This window comes from Ailuropoda melanoleuca, chromosome 14, assembly GCF_002007445.2.
Source record: "Ailuropoda melanoleuca isolate Jingjing chromosome 14, ASM200744v2, whole genome shotgun sequence".
Taxonomy (NCBI): Eukaryota; Metazoa; Chordata; class Mammalia; order Carnivora; family Ursidae; genus Ailuropoda; species Ailuropoda melanoleuca.
Window position 1 is genome coordinate 102,461,920 of NC_048231.1, and position 27,571 is coordinate 102,489,490.

A 27,571-nucleotide genomic window follows, 5' to 3' on the forward strand; every position below is an offset into this window, starting at 1 on the left:
ACAAATGCTAACTCTGCCAAATCCGTTTCTAATTGTTGCAGAGGTTTTCAGTCCAGAGCTATCATTAAAGATGAGTAATTGAAGTTTTTGTACAATTCCTTTAGCAATCCCTAGACTTGCCTTTTTATGTCATGGAAGTTTGAGAAACATAAACAGCACTGAATTGTTATTGGTATTGAGTAATGTAGATTTTATTGTTACTTGGGATCTTCAGTGTGTTCAAGGAAACCATCTAATTCATATTATTAAGTAGGAAGTTATTAAAGAAGAACCTGATAGAATCAGGTAAAATCAATTCAATATCCTTCAGTTGTTGGAAAATTCAATATGTTTTATTTAAGCAGAATCCTAGATACTGTATATTAACTATTCCAAGCAATCTTTACTCAGCTCAGAAAGGCCAGATGTATGGGAATTGTAAAAAATCAGGATATGCATAAAAACTGTTCAAGTGCATAAAGCAGCCCCATCTGGAAGACATCTACCAGAAATGAAGTTGTACAAAACCATTCCATTGATAATAAAGCTAATTTTTATGGGTCTGACAAGTATGTAATTATGTTCAGTGGTGCTTTTCAGATTTTATCACAGTCAATAAACCGCAGTGGTAATTTCATTCCCATTTGACATATTTACATGGAAACATTTGATTGGAGGAATTAGTAACCCTGAAAGCCTTGATAGATATGTTTTAATGATCTGTGACCTCTGCAGTCCCTCATCTGTTTATTGTTGCAACAGGCGAGAAGTCGTTTCTGTGCGACCTCTGCGGCTTTGCCGGCGGGACACGGCACGCCCTCACCAAGCACCGCCGCCAGCACACAGGTCAGTACGGCCGCAGCCCGGCCCCCACCCGGCGGCCCCAGCATCCGTTCTTGGCCCTCGATGGTGTGTCTTGTCAGTGTTTGTAAAATCCCTGTACTTGAGGGTCTACTGAAAATTCTGTTTGAATAACCTAAGATTTGGATTCACCTGTTTTTGTATGTTTAAAAAGTCGGCCTACTTCATGTTTCAGAGATCAGGTGCCCTGTGTAAATTCATGGTACGTAGGAAGGGAAAGAGCTTGCCTGCAGCGTGTGGACATACCAGGCTCCCTCTCTGCCTGCGAGACTTTGCCACAGACGTGGTGGGTGAGGCTGGGGGTCCAGCTTGCTCTCAGATGCGTCCTCTCCCCTCAGCGTCTCCCACCTACTTTCTTACTCACTCTTGCCTCCTTAGCTGGCTATCAGTTTATCCACAGCCCCCCCCCCTTTTTCCAGCTACTGCTTGGCCCACCTAACCACCTGACCCCCTAGGGGCAATCCCTCTGCGAGCTGGGACCAGTAGGTGCGGTTTTAGGTTCTTGCTGTTTCTATTCTTCTTACTCTTAAGAACGGAGAGCAACTTGAGTAGACAGCGATGTGGAAGAGAATTCATGTTTGTGATCTGCATTCTTTATGGTTCAACAAAATCAAGTAGGTGCCTCGGTTAGGAAAAGTTAAGAATGAAAAGTTTTAAATATTCATTAAAATCAATTACCGACTTGGTCTTATAATTATGGTAATAATTGTAAATTATATGTGCCTGGGACAGTGCTGCTAATAGCATTGTCCCTTCTAATTATTAACAGAACTGTTTTATTATCAAAAGTGACCTAGTTTAGATGATAAATCATGTGGTTACACAATCTGTCACTGAATGTTGGGCTTTTCCTTGGGGACCGTGACAGTGGGTGTCTGGCAGTCACACTCAAACTGGCATGAAATGAAGATACATGAAATATGTGGTGTGGGGGACATTTCGAGTCTTGATATGTTATATTTAACAGTTAGCCATAGGTAGCTCTTGTGCCCATCATGGTATTTGTAAGATTAATGCCAGTCACTTCTTTCGGAGCATGAGTGTGTAGGATTCAGGTCTCCATATGGGGGAAGAGTTATTATCGAGCGAAGAGACATTTTCAGTGTTTAACATGGTGTTGGGAACATACACCGAATTCTCTAAACGTGGACGTCCACTTTCAATTTATAGTAGCAGGCCGGGCCACAGCCCGTTCACCCAGTGACGCAGGGAGTCGGCGTGAGGGATGGCAAGGGAGGCCCGGCGGCTGCCCATCCTTGGCACCCATCTTGGAGAAGCTGGAAGTGTGTGTGTGTGTGTGTGTGAAAGCGTGCTCACATGGGGTGCTCTGTTCTTAGTGTGTTCAGTGTATTGGTGCCCGAGTGTTAGCCTCTTGGCCCGTGTTGCTGACCCAGTCCCTCCCTGCTGTGGCATGGTGGGGCTCGCGCTTCCCCTGCAGGGAGGACGGCGATGCTGCGATCACAGGCGCTTACAGGTGATCGATCACGAAACCTGCGTCGAGCAGGCACAACTTTATATTTTATGTCAGGTCCAGAGGCTCCTTATTACTTTGCTATTAACTTTATACCATATAGGACAATGTCTCACAGACAGAGGCATCTGTCTTTGTGGCATTTATCTGCCTCTGTGGCACAAATCAAACATGATTCTTTAACACCACAGTCAGTTCTGAAGACTGTTTGCTTCATCCAAACAGCTCAGTACAACTCAGTCTAGGCCCTTGGCTTTTATGCTGGATTTGTAATATTTAAGCAACATACAACTTGTTTTTTCCAAGGCCAGAATTGTATGGTGCATTTGAAATCTATATTTCTCTGATGTATTCCTCTTCGACATGGTTTACCTTTTTACCACAGAGTGCCCACGCAAATTACAATCAGCTTGGAAAGGGATAGGTATCAAAAGTGCTCCAAATGGTGTAAATAATTCCCTACTGCAATACAGACTGTCTAGGGGGCTGACACAAAACATCTTCCATTCCAAGATTTACTTTTATCACCTGTCAGAGACCCTTGATTCAAGGGCACAGGAGCAAATCCTCACGTGTAGTTGAAGAGTCTTGGCCAGCTTAATAGCCAGCAGCCCGCCCGAAGGAATGCGCAGTGTGAGTTTCCATGAGAAGTGTGCAGCCCTTTTGACAGATTGTTGACACACAAAGGGCACTGCTCTATGTCCGTAGCCATTCTGGTGTCCCCCCCCAACTTCCTTTTACTTTTCTCTCAGAGCTACCGAAGGTGCAGAACATTCCTTAATGGTTACTTTGGCCAGGATTATTGTTCTTAAAGGAGAGTCTGAAGAGCAACACAATTTAATATGCGCTGTTATGTCCCATAAGGGGAAACAGGAGGAAAGGAAATTTGCTTTTGTTCTGTTTTTTGAGTAGGGTGTATACAGGTAGCCCTACTGACTTGTAGGCAGCACTGTTCAAGAGTAGTTAATGCCCTACTCATAGATTTACTCATCTCTCTGGCTTTAGAATGACAAAGGATTCAGAAGGACTGTTCCCAGCGCACTAAATCATTTTGATCAGTCCTTAACAAGTGAATGCACCTCTTCGTATACAACCTATCTTGTTTCAAGCATTAACAAATATTAGCAAACTGGAATTCTTACTTAAAATTTGTAGATTTTTTTTTTCAAATCTTACAACCTAGAAAGTGAGTTTATTTCTTTGGCTATATATTGAGACTAACAAACAAAAAAAAAACTACTTCTGTGTTTCTGAAGTATAGCTCCCTGAGGAGATTACTTGAAGAAATTTCCTGAAATTACCTGAAGAAATTATCATTTGTGGATGGGAAAAAAATACCAATTAACATATTTGAACAGTAGCATCGGGCATGTAACAAAATTAATGAGTTACAAATTAACTATTATGTACAGATTTGATTAAACTGTGGTTTGTATAAATTGCCACAGGGTTCTTCCCCTTCCAGGAGCCTAGACATGCTTGAGCCTTCCTTTACTTGGTGGTTATAGGGTAGGATTTTATGTAGCACATTTTGGTAGCATTATATTTTTTTCTCTGTCAACCTGTATATAATTCAAAATTTCTTGGTGTTACACAATTTAATCTACAGTGTTGTCAGGTATGAAATGATAAGTTATAGCTCATTGCAATATAATGCTAGCTTAATATGAACTTCAAATTATTAGAATTATAGAGAATATAAATGACATTATTCTTTAAAAGTTTTTTTAAGTTTTGATTGTGTCACATAAAAATGTCATAAAAATTTAGATGAAATAAGCTAGGTTAACCTTATTTTTTTAAGTGCTTATGTTAAACCTCCAAACCAAGAAAATTAACTCTGAAGAGCTTAGATGACCTTTCATTTACACTGCTAACTCAGACAATGAGTCCATAATGTCACCCTTTTATCCTTTCCAGATTGCTGCCAAATCCATGAAAAGTGGATAGATTAAAGATGCTATTTGAATAAACAAGTTAGCAGTGAGTTATGGTACCACACATTTTCAAACACTAGTTTGAATAAGGAGACATCAAGATAGAGTTGTCTATTTGCTTAATGAAGAAAAATCTTTAAATTGTTTGACCACTTAGATTCATTATGTTAGAAGTGGAAGATTTCTACTACTTAACTTGACCTCTTATTATATAGCTACAACAGTCATGACCGTATCGTATTGGCATAAAGATACACAGATACATCAATGGAACAGAATAGATCTATGGCTATATTTGTCAGTTATTTGCACCCAAGGTACAATATTTAGAGATAAATCTAACAAAGGATGTGCAAAACCCCTACATTGAAAACTGCAAAAAACTGCCAAGAGAAATTAAAGAACCTAAATAGGATGATATACCATGTTCATGGACTCAGAAGACTCAGATCCCATCAAGCTTCTTGTTGTTAAAAAATTGACAAGCTGGGGCGCCTGGGTGGCACAGCGGTTAAGCGTCTGCCTTCGGCTCAGGGCGTGATCTCGGCGTTATGGGATCGAGCCCCACATCAGGCTCCTGTGCTATGAGCCTGCTTCTTCCTCTCCCACTCCCCCTGCTTGTGTTCCCTCTCTCACTGGCTGTCTCTATCTCTGTAAAATAAATAAATAAAATCTTTAAAAAAAATTGACAAGCTGATTTTAAAATTCATATGGAAGTGCAACGATCCAGTGCTCGCTTCAGCAGCATCTATACTAAAATTGGAAATACAACGATGTGAAATAGTCAACTTTGAGGATGATGAGCAAACCTGACTTCATGACTTCCTATAAGGCTACAGTAATCAAGTCACTCTGGTAATGGCATCAAGGAAGACAAATCTAACAGTGGAATGGAACAGGGATTACAGAACAGACCTACATCTATACGGTCAGTGGATTTTTGACAAAGGAACAAAGGCAGTGTGTTCTTTTTAATGTATAATGCTTGAACAATTGGATATTTGTATGCAGGAGAAATGAACTTTGATCTCTATATCATTCCATGTATAGCATTAACTCCAAAATGTTCTAATCTAAATGTAAAACTTAAAACTGTATAAATTCTATAAGAAAATTTAGGAGAAAAATCTTTGTGACTGTAGATTATCAAAGATTTCTTAGCACATCAAAAGTCTGATTTGAAATTTAAAAAAAAAATAACTCAAAAAATTATAAACTGACAAATTAAAAACTTTATACATTAATTAACTACTCCTCCATGAAAGACACTGAAGAGAATGAATGCAAAGACAAACCAAAGACTGGGGAAAAATACATGTAAATCACAAATTTTATTGAGGATTTGTATTTGTAATATATAAAGTTGTCTTCAAAACATAAGTATAAGAGAACAAACAACCAATTAAAAAGGGGTTGAATGATTTGAACAGACACGTCACCAAAGAATATAAATGTATGGCAGATAAGCACATGAAATGATTCTCAACATCATTAGAAAAATACAGATGGGAAGCACTGACCATACCCAGTATTGGTGATGATTTGGAGCAGTGGAAACTTTCTTACACCGCTGGTAGGGATGTAAAATGGTCAGATCACTTTGGAAAACAGTTTGGCAGTTTCTTACAAAATTAATATGTACCTACCAAATGACCCAGCCCACCCACTCCTAGATGTTAAAGCAAGAGAAAAAGAGACACATGTCCATGCATAGACTTGCACATGAAGATTTATAGCAGCTTTGTTTGTGAGATCCCGAAATGCAAACAATTCAAATGTCCTTCGGTGGGTGAATGGATGAATAAACTGTGGCATATTCATATCATGGAATGCTATTCTACTCTTCAGCTTAAAATAAAAAACAAATATTGATACCTGGAGCAACATGAATGAATCCCAAAATAATGTTGAGATGAGGTCAGACAAAAGAGAGTACATACTTACTGTATGTTTCCATGTATATAAATCTCTAGAAAATGCTAACTAATATATTATGACAGAAAGCAGATGAGAGTGCGTTTGAGGATGGGATGAGCCAGAGAGAGAAGGGTATAAGGAACCTTTGCCCGTACTGACTGTGTTCATTGTCTTGATTGTGGTGGTACTTTCATTTTGCCTTGTACGGTCAGTCTAGATATGTCAAGTTAGTGAAACGATTAATCCAGATGAGTGCATCACTTTGTGTTTCTGTCATCCATGTGAACTGCTCTGTGACAGTGGTGTGTAGTTAAAATAGTCTGCAGCTCAGTTCTTACAAGGAATGTAGAAGTTCCGTGTGGATGTTCATGTTTTTATGATATAGCGTATTTCTGTACCAGATTTGAAGACATAGAGCCATTTTCTCCAGCCTTAGGCAAGGTGAAGATCTGCTGTCTCTCAAACAAAAGCAAAACCCGCTATCATCATGAAAGTGAGTTTTTGTGTAAGTCAGTTCAGTATAGTTATCTATACCAATGTAAGTGACTTGACCAGCAGTTTAGAGACCAAGAACAAAGAGTTATTCAAGCTGACCCTGAGTGACCACTCGATTGGAGTGTTATAGTTGGGATGTATCTTGAGAACAAATGGCTGAAAGGTACAAAAATGTTCTTCCTTTTACAAAAATAAATCAAATATCTTCTTGGATCTATTAAATGATATCTCTATGTTAAATTCACTATGTGAAACCACATAATGGTTTTCTATATAAAAAGGTTTGCCTTTTTCGTGGTTTGGAGAGCTTGATGAGAAGTACTGGGGTGTGTGCCCCTGCTTTCGTCTCTGTGAGAGGGCAGTGTGCACATACCAGCGTTCAGCCACTCCAGGCATAGGGTGACAAAAGCAGCGAGGCATTGGACCCCCTGAGAAGTACCTTACAAATGCTGTGTCTTCTCTAATCCTCATAACTGCCCTGCTGTCCTGCTTGTTCGGTGATTTTACCTTTCTGATCTTGTCCAGGGGGTTGACAGGTAGGGACTGAAATATGGCTGGATTGAGATTGAAGTCCATCTGGCTTCTTCTGACCACCACCTGGGCTGCAGTAGCAGGTAGAACACCATCAGATGAGAGGTGTATGCATTCAGCTAACTGCCATATAAATAGGCTTGGAAAGAAAGGCGGACAAGATTCTACACATTCCGGTATTCAGGACAGGTGTAGTTTTGTTGCTCAGTGAATTGATGTAATTTTACACCAAGGTAGTTCATCTTTTGTTTTCTATATAACTCAGTATACTCATAGAACTATTCAAAAAATACCAGAACTAAGAAGTGACAAGTAGAATTATTGAAAAATACATAAAATTAATCTATGTGTAAAATTTCTTAGAACGAATGTTTGCCGAGGAGAGTATTGTTGTATATTATAAATCATTTTGGGGAGGGGAGGTGGTTGTGATGTTTTTCTCTAGTTCATTGCTGTCCAACAGAAATGTCATGCGAGCTACACCTGTCATTTTAAGTTTCCTGACAACTATATTAAAAAAAAAAGTAACAGGTGAATTGCCTTTTTAAATAGTTAACTAAATGTCTATTCATGTTTTCTGCCCATTTTTTAGCTGGGTTGTTTATTTTTTGGGTGTTGGATTTTACAAGTGCTTTATGTATCTTGGATACTAACTCTCTATCAGATGTATCATTTGCAGATATCTTCCCCCATTCCAAAGGTTGCCTTTTAGTTTTGTTGATTGTTTCCTTCACTGTGCAGAAGCATTTTATCTTGGTGAAGTCCCAGATAATTTATTTTTGCTTTTGTTTCCCTTTCCTCCAGAGACATATTTAGTTAAGGAGTTGCTATGGCCAGTGTCAAAGAGGTTGCTTCCTGTGTTCTCCTCTAGGATTTTGATGGTTTCCCCTCTCACATTTAGTTCTTTCATCCATTTTGATTTTTTTTTTTTTTTTTTTTTTTTTGTTGTTTCCCTTGCCTTTGGAGACATGTCTAGCAAGAAGTTGCTGTGGCCAAGGTTGAAGACGTTGNCTTCCCCAGCACCATTTGTTGAAGAGACTGTCTTTTTTCCCATTGGATATTCTTTCCTGCTCTGTCAAAGATTAAGTCAACCATATAGTTGTGGGTTCACTTCTAGATTTTGTATTCTGTTCCATTGATCCATATGTCTGTTTTTGTGCCAGTATCACAGTGTCTTGATCACTACGGCTTTGTAATATAACTTGAAGTCCAGAATTGTGATGCCTCCAGCTTTGCTTTTCTTTTTCAAGATTGCTTTGGCCATTCGGGGTTTTTTGTGGTTCCATACAAATTCAGAAGACATGAATAGACATTTTTCCAGAGAAGACATCCAGATGGCTAACAGACATATGAAAAGATGCTCAACATCATTCATCATTAGGGAAATACAAATCAAAACTATAATGAGAGACCACCTCACACCTCTCAGAATGGCTAAAATTAACAACACAGGAAGCAACAGATGTTGGCTAAGATGTGGAGAAAGAGGAGCCACCTTACCCTGCTGGTGGAAATGCAAACTGGTATAGCCACTCTGGAAAACATTATGGAGGCTTCTCAAAAATTAAAAATAGAACTCCCCCAGGTACCTGGGTGGCTCAGTCATTAAGCATCTGCCTTTGGCTCTTGGTGTGATCCCAGGGTCCTGTTATCGAGCCCCACATCGGGCTCCCTGCTCTGCTGGGAGCCTGCTTCTTCCTTTCCCATTACCCCTGCTTGTGTTCCCTCTCTCACTGGCTGTTTCTCTCTCTGTCAAATAAATAAATAAAATCTTAAAAAAANTTCCCATTACCCCTGCTTGTGTTCCCTCTCTCACTGGCTGTTTCTCTCTCTGTCAAATAAAGAAATAAAATCTTTAAAAAAATAGAACTCCCCTATGATCTAGCAATTGCACTTCTAGGTATTTAACCAAAGGGTACAAAAATGCTGATTCAGAGGGATGCATGCACCCCAATGTTTATAGCAGCACTAATAAAAATAGCCAAATTATGGAAAAAGTGCAAATGGCCATCAGCTGATGCATAGATAAAGAAGATGTGGGGTATGTTTATGCATATTCATTAGTATATATATAGGGATATTATTCAGCTATCAAAATGGTTGAAATCTTGCCATTTGCAACAGCGTGGATAGAGCTAGAGTGTATTATGCTAAGTGAAATAAGTCAGAGAAAGAAAAATACCATATGATTTCACTTATAGGTGGAATTTAAGAAGTAAAAGAGATGAACATGGGGGGAAAAAAGAGGAAGGCAAAGCTTATAAAACAGATTCTTAACTATAGAGAACAAACTGAAGGTTCCTGGGGGAGAGTTGGGGGGCATTGGCGTCGGGGTTGGGGGAAGTAGGTGATGGGAATTAAGGAGGCACTTGTTATGATGAGTACTGGGTGTTGTATGTAAGTTATGAATCACTAAATTCTACTACTAAAACTAGTATTAACACTGTGTGTTAACTAACTGGAATTTAAATAAAGCTTGAAACAAAAAAAAAAGTTAACCAAATATATCAAATTATTATCATTTCAACATGAAATCAATATAAGATTATTAGTGATATTTTATTTTTTTGTTCTAGGATTTTGAAACTTGGAGTGCATTTTACAATTCTAGCACATCTCTATTCAGAGGCTAAATTTTTATATCAAATCCGTGATTTATATTTAGATTTGATAAGATTTACACTTCAAAAAGTAGATTCATATTGCCAACCTGTTCTATACAGATATAAACATTTTTTCTTCAGGTAAATCCCATATCAGTTTTTTAAATTTAAAATTTATATTGATTGAAATTAAATAGTCATATTTCAAGTGCTTACCAGCCGGTGTGGCAAGTACAATTAAAAACTAAAATTTGATGATTTCTTTGAGTGTGTGTGTGTGTGTGTGTGTGTGTGTGTGTGGACAGGAGGAGTGGTTCACGCAGAGAGAGAGATCAGTTAAAGGCCTAGCCATGAGTGGTGTGCAAGCTTTGAACCAGCTGATGGGTAAAACACGTATGAGGACAGAGCGGTTAGACCTACACAGCGGAATGCTCAGAAATAGTATTGTACATGTTTCTTTGAGGCCTTTTTTCTGTGGTAACCTCTTACTCAACTCGAGTGAACCGTGATTTTTCCTTACCTCTAACAGTGTTTTAATTGGTATCAAATTATAGCTTTATTTTTTCTTCATATTTAAATTTAAGATTTTATACTATATATTCAAAGTATATTTCTGTTATATGCTTTTTCATGGTTTTATCCTCAGGGAGATTTTTATAATGGCTCTAGTGTAACACAGTTTGTTAAATGACTCCAAATTCTGTGCTAGACCAGGCTGTAATTTAAATTTCTGTTTGTGTAAGTTACATTTGAGCTCCATAATATGTACCTTGCTTCCATTCAAATACAGAAATAAAAACTAGTAGTGTCTTTTAATTTTCTCACTCTGGGAATGAATATTCAAGTGTCCTAAATGTGTGTAGTCCATTGAACTATATTCTTAAGTTTTTATGGAAATAAGTTTCTTTTTAATTGTCAGTAACAGGTTTAGCCCCTCATTTCCAGTTTTTATAATTATTCGTGTACAGCATTGCTTTTTATTTTGCAGGAGAAAAGCCTTTCAAATGTGATGAATGTAACTTTGCCTCCACAACCCAGTCTCATCTGACTCGGCACAAGCGGGTGCACACGGGAGAGAAGCCCTACAGATGCCCCTGGTGTGACTACAGGTAAGGGTTCATTACCAAGCAGGTGGAGTCAGGTGGTCACCGTGGCGGATTCACAGGAAAGAACCGTTTTTCTGATCAACACGGATTAGCACAGTGTAAAGCAGGAGTCACGTATTAGGTTGAGAATTTATTTCGCCATCAAATTTTAGTGACTATTTTTAAAATTGTAAAGTTATTTTTCATTTTTTATAATCTTATCATTTAAGTTTTGTTTTCCTTTGTACACCTGAATTTCATGTGATTTTATTTCTTTGCCAAAGTAAGGACCATTTCATTTCATCAGTTATTCCATGCGTGGAGCACTTTTAGGCAATGAAGACAATACAAGAAGGGTTTCCTGCCTTGAAGGATACTGTAGCGTAGTAGGTGCCTTGTACTACTTCTAAATAATTATAATGCAGATTTCAGTGAGGAAATAAAAAGGCCAGGAGCGTCCATAAGAAGGAACAAGTCTAGCCACACGGACATCCTCCCGGGGGAGACAGCATTTCAGCCAGGACTTAGAAGATGGGTAAATTTCAACGACCCATGGGTGCAGGAGATAATGGTGTGCTGTAGCATGTTCGGGCTGACAGTGTGGTGGAGATCACATGTACTCAGCCCGCTCCCTGAGGGCCTCAGTGGCCGAGTGATGTCTGCCATACTGCAGGTAACCTTGCAGCCGCAGCCAAGAGTAGGTGCCACGATTGGAGATGCAGTCAGGCGATGGTAAGTAGTCCTGCTGTATGATGGGCGTGCGGAGAGTGTGGGGTGGAGAAGAAAATGGGAAATGGACGTTGCAGCCAGATCAGGCTTTAGCTGGAGCCCGTGAGAGTGAGTTCAGAGCACATTGGGGGGTCTCTTGGACACCACAGAATTTGCAGGCAGCCAAATGACCTCTGTCTTAGGAGCCTCATCAGCCACACCGTGCAGCATGAATCACCGTGTGAGGGCCTTCTCCATCCTGAGATCTCATGGACCCCGTTACACATGATGACAGGAAATTTGAGGGTGGTTCTTTCAACACAGCCCCCACTTTTGTTAAACGTTAGAGTATATATGTATCTTAAGCCTGAAGCCTTCATTAAAAAAGGCATTTTTGTATTCCTGTGGATGTAGCCTGTGCATTCAGTAAATGTATTGCCATAATCTTTATTATTATCCTCCTTATTGCATTAAGTTTTATGTTAAAGGTCATTTAATAGTACAGAGATATTACAGATATATTTCATTCATTAATTATTCATTCATTCAACATTTATGAGTTCTATCTTTGCTTAGGACTAGATTGGTGTTTCTTGGAAATTTGGTAAAATGGTGATCCAATTAGAGGTAACATACACATTTTAAGGTGTTGATATGAGTTCTTTAAAAAATAAACAGTTTGAATGTTCTTTTTCTTATTGAAGAGGTCATACTGTATAGTTGCCTTCTCTGTTAAATGCAGAAAGGCAATTAGAAAAATGTAAAAATTGCCCTTAAGTATCATTTTTAGCTCAGGATTATATCCTTTCAGTCTATATTGTATGCATTAGATTTGAGTTATGGTTCTGAGGGATTTTTTGTTTCCGATAAATTTTTTCGTACTTAACAAGTTGTAACTACCTTTCTGTTTCATTAATCTCGTATAACTGTGGTTTTCAAACTGTTATCTTAAGTAGCAGAACCAGGATCATGTCCAGACCCCTATATAAAGTAGATAAAAGTGGTTTTTACTGCTATATTATAAGTGGATTTCTTAGTTAACACCTGTAATATTTACTTATAATATTAGGAAATAATTACATGATACTGTTCTGACAAGCAAAAAATTTTCTAGCAGGGGAGTTACTGATCAGAGTAGCTATGGGTTAGCTTTGGCGTCCGGTCCCTGTCCTCATTCTGGGGTAAGCAGGAGGGTGTAGTTGAGAGCTCGGGCTCTGGAGGAGCTGACCCAGCGTGCCCTGACATCCTAAACCTCTCATAACGTATGGGTGGTTAGAGTAGCAGCCTTATGGGACCATCGCTTACCTTAGAGGAGGAGCACAGGCTGGCCGAGACCCTGGAGCCCTGGGTGTCCTCTCGTCTCAGATTGTCCCTTGGACAGTCACAGGTGTTACTTCACCTCGTGATCTCAGGATTGTGTTCAGTGAGGTGGTACAAGAGTTTCAATGCCCTGAAGGTCTTCAGTGTGTTGAAATTTATTTATAATACATGCCCTGATGGATTTCCCCCCAGTTTTGAAGTTGTTAGAAATACATTAAATCCAGAATCAATTATTACATAATCACAGTTAGAATTTTGAATACCTCATTTGAAGACCACTTGTCTACAATGTGATTCTGATACTTGCATGGCTTTGAGTTAGATTAATAAACAGTCATTTTCTGAAGTTTTTAGACGTTTTTGGCCATTTTTAGGCATTTTCATTTGAAAATGCTTATTCCTTAATCTTTTGCATACGCATGTTTTTTTGTAAAAGAAATTCCTAGAAATACGATATGGCTTTTAATAGTATTACTACAAAGGTTGGGATTTGAATATTGTCTCACTGATAAGTACTGTGTTTTGGTAGACTCTTAGTCTTTGTATGCATAAACATTTCAAAATATTTCGGGTTTTCTTGGTGTGAAATCGTATTACGCTTTTGCTGAGGCTGTATTATTCCCTATCTTGTACGCATGCTAGATCCCTGATGTAGCATCACTTCCATTTAGAAGGGCGTCTGAGGTAGCTGGGTTCCATCCCTGTGACACCTCCGAACAGCCACTGTGGGTGAAAGGAGATTGTGTTTTCTGAGAATATTGTCACTGTCCTATGAAATAGTACTCAGGACACTTCCATCTAAAGATGTCTATCGAATTTCCTTTTGAAATGTTTGAAATTCTTGATAGAAGGTTGGTTTTATCTTTATTTAAAACTTTTTGGAAATTTGATTATTACTGACGGTTAATAGTTTGAACGCTTTCTGTTTATATGACAGTTTTATCAGCCTGTACATGTGGTTAAGTCTGCTTCACTAGTGAACAAAGGCAAGTTGATCTTGCTTAGGAATACAGAACCTTGCAAATATATGCATATTGATGTTAGGAACTATGAACAAAATGCAAAATTTACAACAGATATCTTTGTTTTCTTGTTGATGAGCAAAAGATTAAAAAATGAGCAGAGAAGTTCACAGCGATTGTTTTGGTTGTATAGTGTAGAAAGAAAATGCTTAGCATGTCTACCTTACAACAACAAGGAAAATATCTTTTTCACAGGATAAATTTGAGTATGTATGATTTCCATAGAATAAAAATATCCATAAGATAATCACATATTTCTGAAGATGATGTGGTTATAATCTTATTGATATTTTTCCATAATATTTTATTGCTAAAAACACTTAAGTAACTTTTTTCCCATTTAGATTTTTGTTGTTAATATAGATACATAAAAATTATTCCTGTGTTTGTCATTATTAACACTTATTTGCAGGTAAGTTTACCATCATTAGAAACTGAAGTATTACTTAAGTTTCACTTGAAAATATATTTTTCATTTTATAAATTGAACATTAGTGAAGAAATACTTGTAGTTATAATTATTCATGAAAAATGTGAATATAGATTTGTTTACAAAAGAATTTTATAATTGGTCTTTTGAACCTGGGGCTATTTTTCAAGTTTGCATTATTAATTTAGGCAATGACATCTCATTCTATTCAGATGTAAACATGGACCCCTTTCCTAAGCTTTTGCTGTCTAAAATATCCAAAAGTCTAATCCATTACAAATCAGTATATTCCATCATTACTCCATAACTTTTTCACCATTAATTACTATTCATTATAATTTCAAAGCATAAATTTAGATTCATAGCACAGTGTCCTGCTGTATTATCTGTGCAGCAAATTCTTTAGATTTGTTTCTACATTAAAATGGAAACGGTCCAGCATTTTTCTATATTTTAATTTCCCTTTGTTTTATATTGTCACTTCTATGTTACAAAATAGAAAACCTTTAAAACGTTGTAGTAAGTACCCTTTCTAAAAATGTAAATCCTTATTTCCCCATAGAATTTATTAATATCAAACTGCTGTATTGTGTTTCACTGGTGACACTGGCTCTCCCAACAAAATAGATGGTTATACTTGGGCTTTCTTTTACACGTAACTCCTCTTCTAATTGGCTTCTATTTTTTATTTTAGGATTTATGGGGGAAATACAATAAATGCATATTAAATAGTAAACCTGGTAAGTCAAAAAAAAAAAAAAAAAAAAAATGCTACCTGCAGTATTAAAAATATTAAGGATAATCGTATGTTAAACCTTAAATGTCATTTAGCAAATTAAAGAAAACCAAAATTTCAAGTCAAACTCTGGCAATTTGATCGTTTATGTACTGTGTCCATGTTATGGATCTTGGAATAGCGTACGTGTTCCCTAAGATTGCTTTTGGCCAGAGTTTTCCTCAGCTGTACAGCTGCCTTCGTACTTTCAGTCTTATACACAGTCTTTGACAGATTTTTTTTTCTATTCCACTTTTCATTTTATTTACTATTTTTATCATTATTAAATTACTTGATATTATGACCCCAATAGAAATATGCTATATCATAGAACTGNTCTTTTTTTTTTTTTAAATTCTGTATTCTTTTTTTTTTTTTAAAGATTTTATTTATTTATTTGACAGAGATAGAGACAGCCAGCGAGAGAGGGAACACAAGCAGGGGGAGTGGGAGAGGANCGTGTTCCCTAAGATTGCTTTTGGCCAGAGTTTTCCTCAGCTGTACAGCTGCCTTCGTACTTTCAGTCTTATACACAGTCTTTGACAGATTTTTTTTTCTATTCCACTTTTCATTTTATTTACTATTTTTATCATTATTAAATTACTTGATATTATGACCCCAATAGAAATATGCTATATCATAGAACTGTGGAATAAAATCTACAATTCCTGCATCATAAGAAAGATTCACTCCATTCTTTGCTGAACTTGTAGGAAATACACTTTGATTCCCCCACCGCTACTTGTGGCTCACTTAGCTCTTAGCCAGGGTATTCCAAAGAAGTCTTTAATACAGGAGGTTTTGAGCTCAAGATTTTTCTTCCCTGTCTGGGTGAGGGGGAAGCTAAGAATATTTTATGTAACATTTANTTTAAATTACTTGATATTATGACCCCAATAGAAATATGCTATATCATAGGGCTGTGGAATAAAATCTACAATTCCTGCATCATAAGAAAGATTCACTCCATTCTTTGCTGAACTTGTAGGAAATACACTTTGATTCCCCCACCGCTACTTGTGGCTCACTTAGCTCTCTTAGCCAGGGTATTCCAAAGGAGTCTTTAATACATGAGGTTTTGAGCTCAAGATTTTTCTTCCCTGTCTGGGTGAGGGGGAAGCTAAGAATATTTTATGTAACATTTAACTGAAGAAATGATATCACAACTAAAAATGGATTTTTTGTGATACTCCTTCACTTCTCTCTTATTAATACTCTGAATATTTTCTTTAGTATTTTTTATAAATTCGGTTAAGTTTTCACCCTCATGACTGGAGTAGGTAGAATTTGCCATTTGTCACACCCACTTGAAGTATGTGTGACCCTCTAATTGTTTTTATCTNCTTAGCCAGGGTATTCCAAAGGAGTCTTTAATACATGAGGTTTTGAGCTCAAGATTTTTCTTCCCTGTCTGGGTGAGGGGGAAGCTAAGAATATTTTATGTAACATTTAACTGAAGAAATGATATCACAACTAAAAATGGATTTTTTGTGATACTCCTTCACTTCTCTCTTCTTACTACTCTGAATATTTTCTTTAGTATTTTTTATAAATTCGGTTAAGTTTTCACCCTCATGACTGGAGTAGGTAGAATTTGCCATTTGTCACACCCACTTGAAGTATGTGTGACCCTCTAATTGTTTTTATCTGTCTTAGAAAATAGTTGTCAAAAAGATGTTTTTTGTCGAAAATACTTTTAATTGAATTCTGTTTTCATTTTACCCATTTTTTGGTAGTTTTAAGATGCAAGGACAAAAAATTGTATTTGTAATAATTATTTATTTCCCCTTAAAGTTTGAATTAATTTTTCAAACATATATTTCTATAAAGAGTCTCAATTATGAAAATTTCTTTCAGGTCTTAGCTAATATTATGCATTTGTATGTAATTTTGCTATATAAACATTTTATGTTTATTATGCATAATTATATAATAAGACAAACTACCTTGGTTATTGTGGCATTAAGAATTCAGTGTACAGTGGGTCTCATTGTTCTTATCTTCCATTTGTTCTAGCAGCATCCTGAGCTAGGGAGACTAACTCCACAGGGGATAATTTTCTCCTTTAGGATGATCTCTTCCGAGAGTTTCAATTTTCCTTTGGCTTCCTGTGCAGGGTCACAGGTTGTACCGGGAGAAGCAGTGGATAGAGCAAACTTGGATTTGCCCTGAATGATGAAAAGAAGAAAAAAAAAATAGGTGTTAGTCTCTGTAGCTGAATATCGTGTATAGCAAGAGGGAAGTGAAATTATACATACCAAATGAAAAGCACACATTTCTTTATCAGAAAAATCAGAGGTAGCATTCTTTTCTTTTGGGTGATTTTGAAGTTCTCAAAGAATAATGACACTACATAAAAGTAATCAAATGAAAATATGTAGTATTAATATTAGATAAAATTTATATTTAAAGCAATTTGATTGATGCCACAAGCCTAGTTATATCAGAACAGACTTTAAATCAAAACTGTTTTTGTCAGTGAAATAAGCTAGACAGAGAAAGGCAAATACTGCATATGTCTTGTATATGGAATCTTGGGGGGGGAAAAGGGCAAACTCGTAGAAACAGCAGAAAAGTCGTTTCCAGGGGCTGGGGGTGGTGAGCACCAGAGAAGTGGGGAGAGGCTGGTAAAGGGGTATAGACTTGGGGGGCACTTGGGTGGCTCTGTCGGTTAAGCATCTGTCTTCAACCCAGGTCATGATCCCAGGGTCCTGGGATCGAGTTCCACGTCGGGCCCCCTGCTCAGCAGGAAGTCTGCTTCTCCCTCTGCCTGCCGCTCCCCATGCTTGTGCACTCTCTCTCTCTCTAATAAATAAAAATCTTTAAACAAAACAAACAAAAAACAGCAACAACAAAAGGGTACAGACCTTGTTAGAAGATAAAAAGTTCTGAGGATCTAATGTAAAACATGGTGACTGTTTCCAGTAAGACTGTTATGTAATTTAATGTAGCTAAGAAAATAGGACTTAAATGTTCCCACCAAATCAAACAAACAAACAAACAAAAAGACCCAACATTAAAAAAAAGCCCCCAAACATTTTTATCATGTAAAGTACCAGTGAATACTATTTCGTTATTTCATTTCCTTCAAGCCTGTTGTCTCCTTAGATTTTACTCTATTGTAACGGCTAATCCAGTTAACGGAATAGAACACTAAAAAGGACTAGGCTGAAAGGTTAGTTTGAAAGCCTCTAAAAATCCAGTTACTTGACAAACTTTTCATAGTATGATGACACCTGCAAGGCTTTCTTCCGCCTGTGCCCGTGGTCGTGTGTCTGCGGCGGGCGCTTGCTCCTGGCGAGCTGCCCCTTGCTGCTTGCTACCCACCCACAGTTCAGCTAACCACAGGTAGATGTCAGTAGCGTGGCTGGTTTGTGAAGCCACATTTGGTCATTGGCAAGCATCAATACTGCTTAGGAAGGTTCTCCCAGCATGTGTCAGGACGATGCTTACAGAGTTGTAGATGTTTCTGGTAAGTTTAGGTGGCGTTTTTTGAGGGGTTGTCTAATAAAATGACCTAATTGTGTCTTCTTTTCAGATTTCCTATATTTAAGAAAGTTGTATGTAAATGTATTCTTTTTTGCCTAATGCTTTTTATCTGTTTCAGCAGAAACTAAATTCTCTCTGAACAAGTATCTCCTCATTTTCTCTGTTCTATTAGTGATTTTTAAAAAATCTCAGTGGTTCTAATTGTGGTTCTGATTTGGTTTTGTATTTTCTATACTGTTTATGTCTAATGTTATTTTTATACCTTGCATCTTCTATTCAGACTTTTCTTCCCTGCCCTCTAGCACCCAAGCACATAGGCTTTTTAAATTTTCTTTGTGGCCTGACAGGCTCTGTGCTGATACAGCACGAATGCTTTATGTCAGGTCTTTAGTTAAAGTGGGTAAATTTTCATCTAACAAAACTCATTTAAGTCAAAGAAAATCTGTGGACCTTTAAACAAATAGATTCCATAGCATTAAAAATTACAAATCTGTTCAGATGTCTTTAAAAGGGAAAAAAAATCTGAGCTAATTCATTCTGTTTATCATACAAGTAAGTTGTTTTGTTTGTCGAGGAGGCTGAAATAAGCATTGAGATCACAGATTAATTAGAAGAGCCATTTTGAACACAAAGTGACCACACATTCCCTCTGCTATCTCTTCAAGTAGAATCTAGACAAACATGTTTATCTAACCTGCTGTTGCCGAATCCCAAATCCAGTCATTATAAAAGGACCAAAGCTATCTTTGGGGATGGTCTTTCTACAAGGAATTACTATGGACAGTCCCCTGGGTGGTAGTTAGATATATCTGTATATACTGTGGCAGAAAGAAAGGCCTTAGAGATGAAAAAAATAGAAAATATTTTTTTGGGCAATAGTCTCTTGCATAATAAGTTATTCCTCAGACATTAGAGCTATTATCACACAACAAAACACTCCGCTGTGTAACTATCTATATCTCCTAGCGCCAGCGCTCACACAGAGTAGCTTATTAGGGAAAACTCTGTAATCACCAGGAGGGACTGACAAGAGTCAGTAGAACATCAGGCACACCTTCCAGTGTGGGATTGAGTTTCACAGACTCCGCCGTGGTGTCAGAGAAAATAACAAAACAGACAATCAAGTGTATGAAAGTTTGACCAGCTGTCATTAGTTCAGTGAGAATGATGAGGTCGTGGTTACACCACTTTGTTTTCACAGATTCTGCAATATCGCTACTTCAGGGCCCGTAAAAAACTGAAAGAAACACTTGCAACATTTACAGAACGGTGATGCAGTAGTTTGTAGGAGGCGCGAGAAGGAGCGGCCTTCTCTAAGTTAAACCCCCTTTTGTTCGCGGAGGGACGCACAGCCTGCCCTGCGGTAGCGCGTGCATACCTTCTGGCTTTGCCTTTAGAAGGTCTCGAAAAATAAGACTGTCTTCATTTCTTGATTAAAGGAATGTAGCCCAAACTGTTGGCTTTCTCCTATTTTTGAGAAGTACAATGTTTGTGAGAAGTTCTAGAACAAGAAGTACTCCTAAGTTCGTTCTTTCTTTCTTTCTTTCTTTCTTTCTTTCTTTCTTTCTTTCTTTCTTTCTTTCTTTCAGGAAACGATACTGTGCTCTTCTTTACTACACAGCTTCAAGTGAGCTGCAATAGAAATAAACCAGAATCTCTTATTCTGTGACATAATATGTAACCTGATACTTTTCCCTACAGGGAATTTAAACCTAATATTAACTCCTATTCTTGCCCCTTAAAGTGTAATTCCTTACTCTTAATTATTTCGACTTGAATCTTGCTAAACAACCCTCATCCCTCACTTTGTATCTTTTGTATCATATGACACTGTTTGGAGATCTCTCCCTCTGTAAGATTTGATGAATACATGTTGGTGACCTCTACTTGGCCCTTTCTTTCCTCAATGTGTTTTATTTCTTCTTTTTAAGTTACAGCATTTATTTACAAGTATTTGAAATGTCATAAAACCGAATTAGCATTTTCCCATTGAGAGAAAATGTGTAAATTTTAGTACTTGAGCTTGAATCAGTCCTTTGGATTGTATTATTTGGGGTAAAAACAGAATTTTTTTTTTGCCCTAAAAACTTACGATAGCTTTCATTTTAGTTAAAGGTAAGATTCTGTTTGACTTTCTACTCCCAAAGTACACTTTTCATTTGACTGTAAGTTACCTTCTCATTTCAGCAAGCCTAGACTGCAGGGCATATGGGTGAGGTGCAGGGCAGCAAGAGGTCCACGTGGGACAGTTGGAGTTTTCCCGCAAAGGCAGTGGGGAGCCAGTGGAGAGTTTTGAGCAGGAAAGGGACATACTCACATTTGTCAAAGATGCCGTGCAAACGGTGAGCCGGAGAGGACAAAGCAGGGACGGGAGGTCATGTCGTAGACAGTTGCAGAGGTGCCCACAGAACATCGTGAGTGTGCGACCCTAAACTGGCAGTGTGGCCGAGGACAGAGAGAGAGGTGGAGTCACATGCTCGTCAGGAGCTGGAACACGTGGATTCAAGGGCAGGGTGACGGGTGCGTGCCAGGGCCAGGGCTACAGGCGGAGGGGCAGTGCCATGCCTGAGGCCTCCGCTGCCGGAGGGGGAGGCTCCCCGCAGCAGAGCCAGTGAGCTTTGGGCGGCGTGGACTCCGAGACACCCTGTGCTGTCCTCACGGAAATGGCAGTGGGCGTATAACGAGCACTACCGTCCGTAGAACTTGGAGGCATTGATAGGAGCAAAATCTCCCTTGGAAAATGTGGAAAACAAGACATGGCACGGGGGCAAATAGCAAGTGTAAGAGAGACCAAGAAGCCACTTCCCGGAAGCAGAAGGGACGTCAGGGCAGCAGGCGAGCAGTGCTCAGCCGCGCCAGACGTTCGGTAACATGAGGGCAGTGTAGTCCCCCTGCCTCAGTCACCAAGAGGTCACTGACCGTCTCGGGAAGAGCGGTTCTCGCCAAGGGCTGGGAACGGACCCCAGCTGGGTGCACGAAGGGAAGCCATGGTGAGAGTCCGGGCTGGCTGCTCTTGAGGGAAGCCCGTCTTGAGGGCTTCTCTGGGAGAACGCTTGGGAGAGGCTGGGAGGGCGGATGGTGGGTGCACAGTGTCCTTGGGTGTTTGTTTTCATGTGTTTGCTCAGGATTGCTTTTTAAATTGCATATACGTGCTTCCATGCCAAGGTGAGAGCGCCAGCGGAGATGGCGACGTTGAGCGCCACGGTGTAGCTAAGGTGCTGGGTTCGGGTTCTGCGCAGTGGGGGGGGGGCACCGATGGTAGTTTCTGAGCGGTCCCGTGTGCCTCCGTGGGGGCCCTCAGGATGCAGGGCAGCAGCTCATGTTCGCGCTGTCGGACCGCTCTTGAGATGGAGAGCCGCGGCTTCAGAACCTCTGCTCTGACGATGTCTCTGCATTTTGGGGGGGCTGCACAGCACCCACTTTCACCTTTGTTGTGTTAAATCTTTTGAATCAAGAACATAGAGATTGTGTAATGGCATTATTCTGCTTTCCCCTCCCCACAGCCCCCCCCACCAACATTAGGATTTGTTTGTTTTGTAAGAAGAATTTCCACAAAGCCTATATTACTTTAACTGTTCCATGCGATTCAGAAATTTGCTAGCGCCAGCCAACAATCCGGTGTAGTCATGTAGCAAACACTCATTTTTAAATGCAGTCTTTTAAATGTGACATCTTTTCTATGACTTACTCTAAACAATTTTTGTGAGTGTCTTGGGGTTCTTCTCAGGCCAGTAAATCTAACGGGCTACTCTAGTGACGTCATAAGCTAGTGGAGGAGCTCAGCCGTTTATTGTGATGACACCTGACTCCCCCATGTATTTACAGCCCACGCGATTGTGTTACCTCTATCTTTCGTTTGCTTGACTTGCTCCAAGTAATTATATGTACAGCAGAACTCTTCTGTCAGTTGTGGGCTTACTAGTATCTTCTGTGTCCATTTGTGCTAAAGCTTGTTTGTTTTAGGTTGACCCCTTACCTTCTTCAAATTGCCACATTTCTAGGACCGTAGAACTCTCCTGGAATGGTCCTGCCCAGAGAGATGTAATAATAAGGATCATGTGGGTACTGGAGTTAGTGTGTGTATGATATGAAGAGAGAAAGCAGATCTATCACTCCTTAGGGCGAGATAGGAGACGTGATTTGTGTCCGCGACTTAGGGTGTGTTACAGGTGCCGAGTGTGGGCGTCAGTTGTACCACACCACTGAAAAGTGGAAATAAGTCATCTGTATTGTCCCACAGGTTGACGTATGCTTTTTGTTTGTTTGCTTTCGCATTCAGGAACATTGTGTATGGATTTCCTTTGATCCCACTGCAATTTTGGCTGCTCTGTTTCCTGATTAATTGTGGTTATCACAAAATGGTTATTATGGCTGCATCTCAAGTTTTTGGTTATAGGTTTTTTTAGCTTTAAAAATGAAAAGTGTATTCATTTCCCTTTTTCCAAACTGTGATGATTCTGTACATCTCATCACAAATCTGGGCAGCATTTCTGTGAGTCCAGGTAACGTAGTAGACGCGGTCACCACGGTGCTCCTGAAGCAGGTCCTTCTTAGCATTGGCTGTGCGGCAGCCTCCTTTTCCTCGGCTCACAGCGTCCTTCAGGAAGAAGGGGCCCAGAGAGGCCAAGTAGAAACGGCAGTAATAAGTGTGTCATTGGGAAAGTATCCTCCCAGACTCAGGGGCCGTGTGCCTGGGCCTGAGAAATAGATGGATGATATCAGCACACATATATATAGTTTTAATTACATGTTCCTTTCAGTTAATGATTTCTGTATGGCTGTTGAAACACGATGTTATGAGTATAGTGATTATGCGCCCCAAATCTTACTTCTTGAGTTACATGTGCTTATTTTTAACTAATGTGCACACGCACACATCACCTTCCTTGAATCCATTTTGAACAAAACAGTCTTTTAAAACATTGTGTGCTCTGATGTCGAAGAGATTCAAAACAGGGTTCCAGTTTTATTTTTAAGGGTTTTTTTTTTTTAGTTTAAAAGTGGAATATATGTTTTCTTTAGCTGTAAAAGCACAATCAAGGCACCATGATAAGTGAGTCAGTGTTGTAAAAGTAAAACGAATTTTGCCTTCACTCACATGAGCTATAGAAGGAGGAAGCTTTATTGTCCCTGGGAAAGTGATAAGGCAGAGTAATTGTATATTATACTGTCCCGGAACATCTGCCTGAAGACTGTTGGAGCAATTCATCTATCATGGGCGATACAGCATGTTTTGTCTTTTTGCTTTAACCCGTCCCCACTGCTGGCCTGCGCGGAGGTTTTGATAGGGCCTGCGCCTGGGCTGGGGCTCACATTAATCAGTCCCCTTGTTCAACACTCCAGCTGACATAATTACAACCTGCGCACAGCAGTTATTCAAGCCGAGTCCTTGTCACTCGTGGTGCGAAACTACACAGCTCCGATCCCGGAGGAGATTGCCTTATCACACAGAACAAGGGCTCGCAGGAGTCGAAGAGAATAGAAATGGGAAAATGTCTTCCGGGAGTACTATATATTCCTTTAAAATAAGACATTTGAGAGACTTACAAGGGACAAAGGGAAGCATTGTGTGTAGAGGCAGAAATGAACCAGTTATTATTTTTAAATGGATTACGTGGAGCATTTTGTAAACATGAACGTAGATTATTAAATAAATCCAGTGGCCCCTCGTCATCAGTGTCTGTTTTCCATTAACTGTTTCTACAGAGTGATCCTGTAACTTCAGAATTAGAAAAGCCTTAAGTACTCACTTGATAAGACTCAATTTAACAAAATTAATAAAGTATTCACTTGAAATCTGTCAAGCAAATACACACTTAGGGAGTTTTGTAAGGAATGGAGTTCGAGCCAGAGAAAGATTCTTTCAAAAGACTTTCAAAGATGGGGAAGTTTCGCGGTTTCCTGTGGTAGCGCAGCATGGTTACCGGAGAGAGGGGTCAGCAAGGAAACTCCCAGTCATATCTCCTGTCGCGCCTCCTCGCTCTGATCCCAGCCTGGATGGATGACTGGCCAGTTCCTCCACTAAACCGGGTGTGAACAGTGCCGTCTCCTTTTGGCCACGTAAGTATTTAAAATTTTAGGGGAGCCCCTTCCCCAACTATACTACCAGAGTCTTCGAGCAGGTGGTGATGTACCCATCACATCTGTCTGTGACACCACCCGGTCAGCCTTAGGCTTGTGTGCACAAACTTGTTGGTGTTTTAAATCAAGCCTTTTTATTTTTCTCTTCAGCATTATTAGATTGTCCCAAGTAAAACCAAGCTCTGGCCTAGACTATCTGAAATAGTGTGAAACATTTGGTTCAGTGAAATTTTACTTATGTCACCTTGAATACGAAAAAGCTTTCAACTAGAAATGCTACAGTAAATTTTCGTATATATGTTACACGTTATTATATTATATATATAATATATGTATGGAATGTGATTTGTAAGGCAGCCTCTATTTCAGGTCACTGATTTCCAGCCACAGTGTAGTAATGTACTGCTTAAGTACAAGTAGTTCGGGCCCCTTCGTCGCTACGTCTCCGTACGCCCACTGTTTTGCTGCCTTCACCCCTCTTACAAATACGACTCCAGTGATTGCGTGGACCTAAGAAGACGGTCAGGCTGCACCTTCCTGAACGTTCTTAGTATACACCTTTTTGCTCAGAAGGCTTCTCATCCACATGCCTTTCCTGGTTTTACAGCATTTCACTTTGCTAAGCTTGGGTGGTTAGCAGAAAAGGAAAGACTAAAACCCATCCTGTAAGGAAATAAATGTAAAGAGATGAAGACTTGGGTGGGGACTGTGCTTCAAAGGTCCAGTACAAAAAGAGTGGCAAGATAATGCTGAAGAGCGTTTCTGCCGGTGCTGACTGCGGCCGGACAGAAGATTGGTGGAAGGAGGTGGAGCAGTTTGTAGGGCTAACTGGACATTTTGATTTTCACAAATCATGATCTCATGCAGTATTGTTAGCTCAGCCTAGAAAAAGTGTTTCTGTGGCCAAATAACTTTGAGAAACACACTATACAATGTACCCTTTGTCTGTCCCCTTTAAACTCATCATGAACAATAGGTTAAAGACTCACAGAACTCTTGCTGTAGAAGTTTCCTCCTTTCCTAGACTGGCAATATAGCAGAACACGGAGAGTTGAAACAGTTAATGAAATGTATTGTTTCTCCTTGAGCTAAAGAAGAGTCAAGGAGAAATCAAGGTTCTTCGGGGCTTGCACTTGCCAGTGGCCCCTCCTCCCTCCATAGGACACGGAGGACAGGCCAAGTCTGGCCACACATTTAAATCAGTCTCCTTTTCTCACTTTACAAGGTGTAGGAGGGGGGCCATTCTTGAAATGTTAAGTTCTAACAAAATAATTTGGGTTTCTACCAGAGTTCAGTGTTGCTTCCTACCATTTTCTTCCTTGTGATTTTCATTGTTCTCCAGCAGAGTGGAAGGCGGGAAGGAGGGGGTTAGGTTTAAAGCAGATTAGCTCTTCTTAGGGATTGTAGGTACCTTGAGCAGAGATTGAATAGAGAAGTACTGTAATGGGATGTGACCGTGGGGCCATGAGTGGTAAGGAGCAGGGGCAGGTTTGCCTGCTCCTGGAAACAGGGAGCAGGGGTGCGGGAGGCAAAGTTCTTGCAGGATGAGCCCGTCAAAGGTGGTGCTGTATCCATAGGAAGTGTGCACATAATCGGTCTCGTTAGAAATCAGTTGAAGTCAGTGAGGCATTTTAAATAGTGTGGAAAGCAAGTGATTTTAGGCCATTATCAATTAAAGATGTCGCTGAAAGGGGTAGAGCGGTGGACAGGTGAGATTTTCAATTCTGTTTCAAGGTTCAGTTTCATGTTAGGAAGCACACTGGATGTGCATGACTCATCTGTCAAGCGATTGTCTATGAGGGTGGAACCAAAACGATTCCTTTGTATGTTTCCTGTTGTGTGTGTGGTAGGCACTACATTAAATATATGTTGAGTAAATTCGTTTTGAAAACAGGAAGTCAGTGCATGAAGAAATAGATTTGTTGTTGTTACTGGACACTTTCCATATGAACTCAAGCAGTGATGCTTACATGACTTCTGTTCTGTAAGTGCCTCCCAGGGAATGGGTTTGGAAGCCTGGCCTTGTTCCCTTGGTTTTCAGACCAGCACCTCCCTGTGCAGATGGACAGAGGCTACCTGGGGGTCACATGTGGCTGGTGGTGCAGCTGCCATGGGGCAGCTTTCTCTGTGCACACACTTTCTTGTGCTAGCTGTACTCAGAACGTGGTTGTGAGCGCTCAGACAGCACCGTGACCTGGAACCCCGATACCTGTGTCTACTCAGGAGTAGTCGGACACGATCAGTAATTTATTGGTTTTCATCCACTTATGTGCTGACTTACAGGTTCTTTTTTCTTATAAGATACGGCTCTGCTTTAGCGTCAGATGATGCCCATCACCTTCCTTCACATAACAAATACTAATGTAATTATAACTGAGAAATGGGGAGAGAAAATACACATGAGTTCTTGTGGTCAGAGCCATGCGATTTCAAGGAATTGGGATTTATGAACAGCAGAAAGTCATGAATATAAGTGGTCTGGTAGGAATTATCCTATTTAATAGAAGCCACCAGTTCAGGGGGAAAATGAAAAAGAAAATTCATAGAATGTAGAGGAGGGTGATCCAGAAACTCCAATTAAAATTTGCAGGAAAAATTCAGGACATTGTATTTTGTGATTACTTCTGATACCTATAAACTGTTTTTGTCTTAGTTAAAAAAAGCAAAAGACTTTGAATAATTTTTTAAGTAATTAAACACGCCATTATATTTAAATATCTATTGTACTTAAATACCCATAAAACTTATCATTGTACGTTATTTTTACTATTTGCACTCGGTCATTTGAAAAGTCGGTCTCACTGCTGCACCCCATTTCCCTGAGAGAACCACTTCTAGTCATTCGTATCTTGGTCCCGCTGGAGGTC

At 39.4% G+C, this 27,571-nt stretch overlaps 1 protein-coding gene across 8 annotated transcripts in view; it reads left to right on the forward strand.

Moving 5' to 3' along the window:
• ZNF407 (zinc finger protein 407) overlaps positions 1-27,571 on the forward strand; it is a 490,784-nt gene that overhangs the window by 271,847 nt on the left and 191,366 nt on the right. For all 8 annotated transcript variants that reach the window (XM_019804986.2, XM_019804987.2, XM_002924352.4 and 5 more), the window contains 2 exons: positions 742-825; positions 10,783-10,903. In XM_019804986.2, coding sequence (XP_019660545.1) covers positions 742-825; positions 10,783-10,903 — 205 coding nt within the window. The remainder of the gene's footprint in view (positions 1-741; positions 826-10,782; positions 10,904-27,571) is intronic.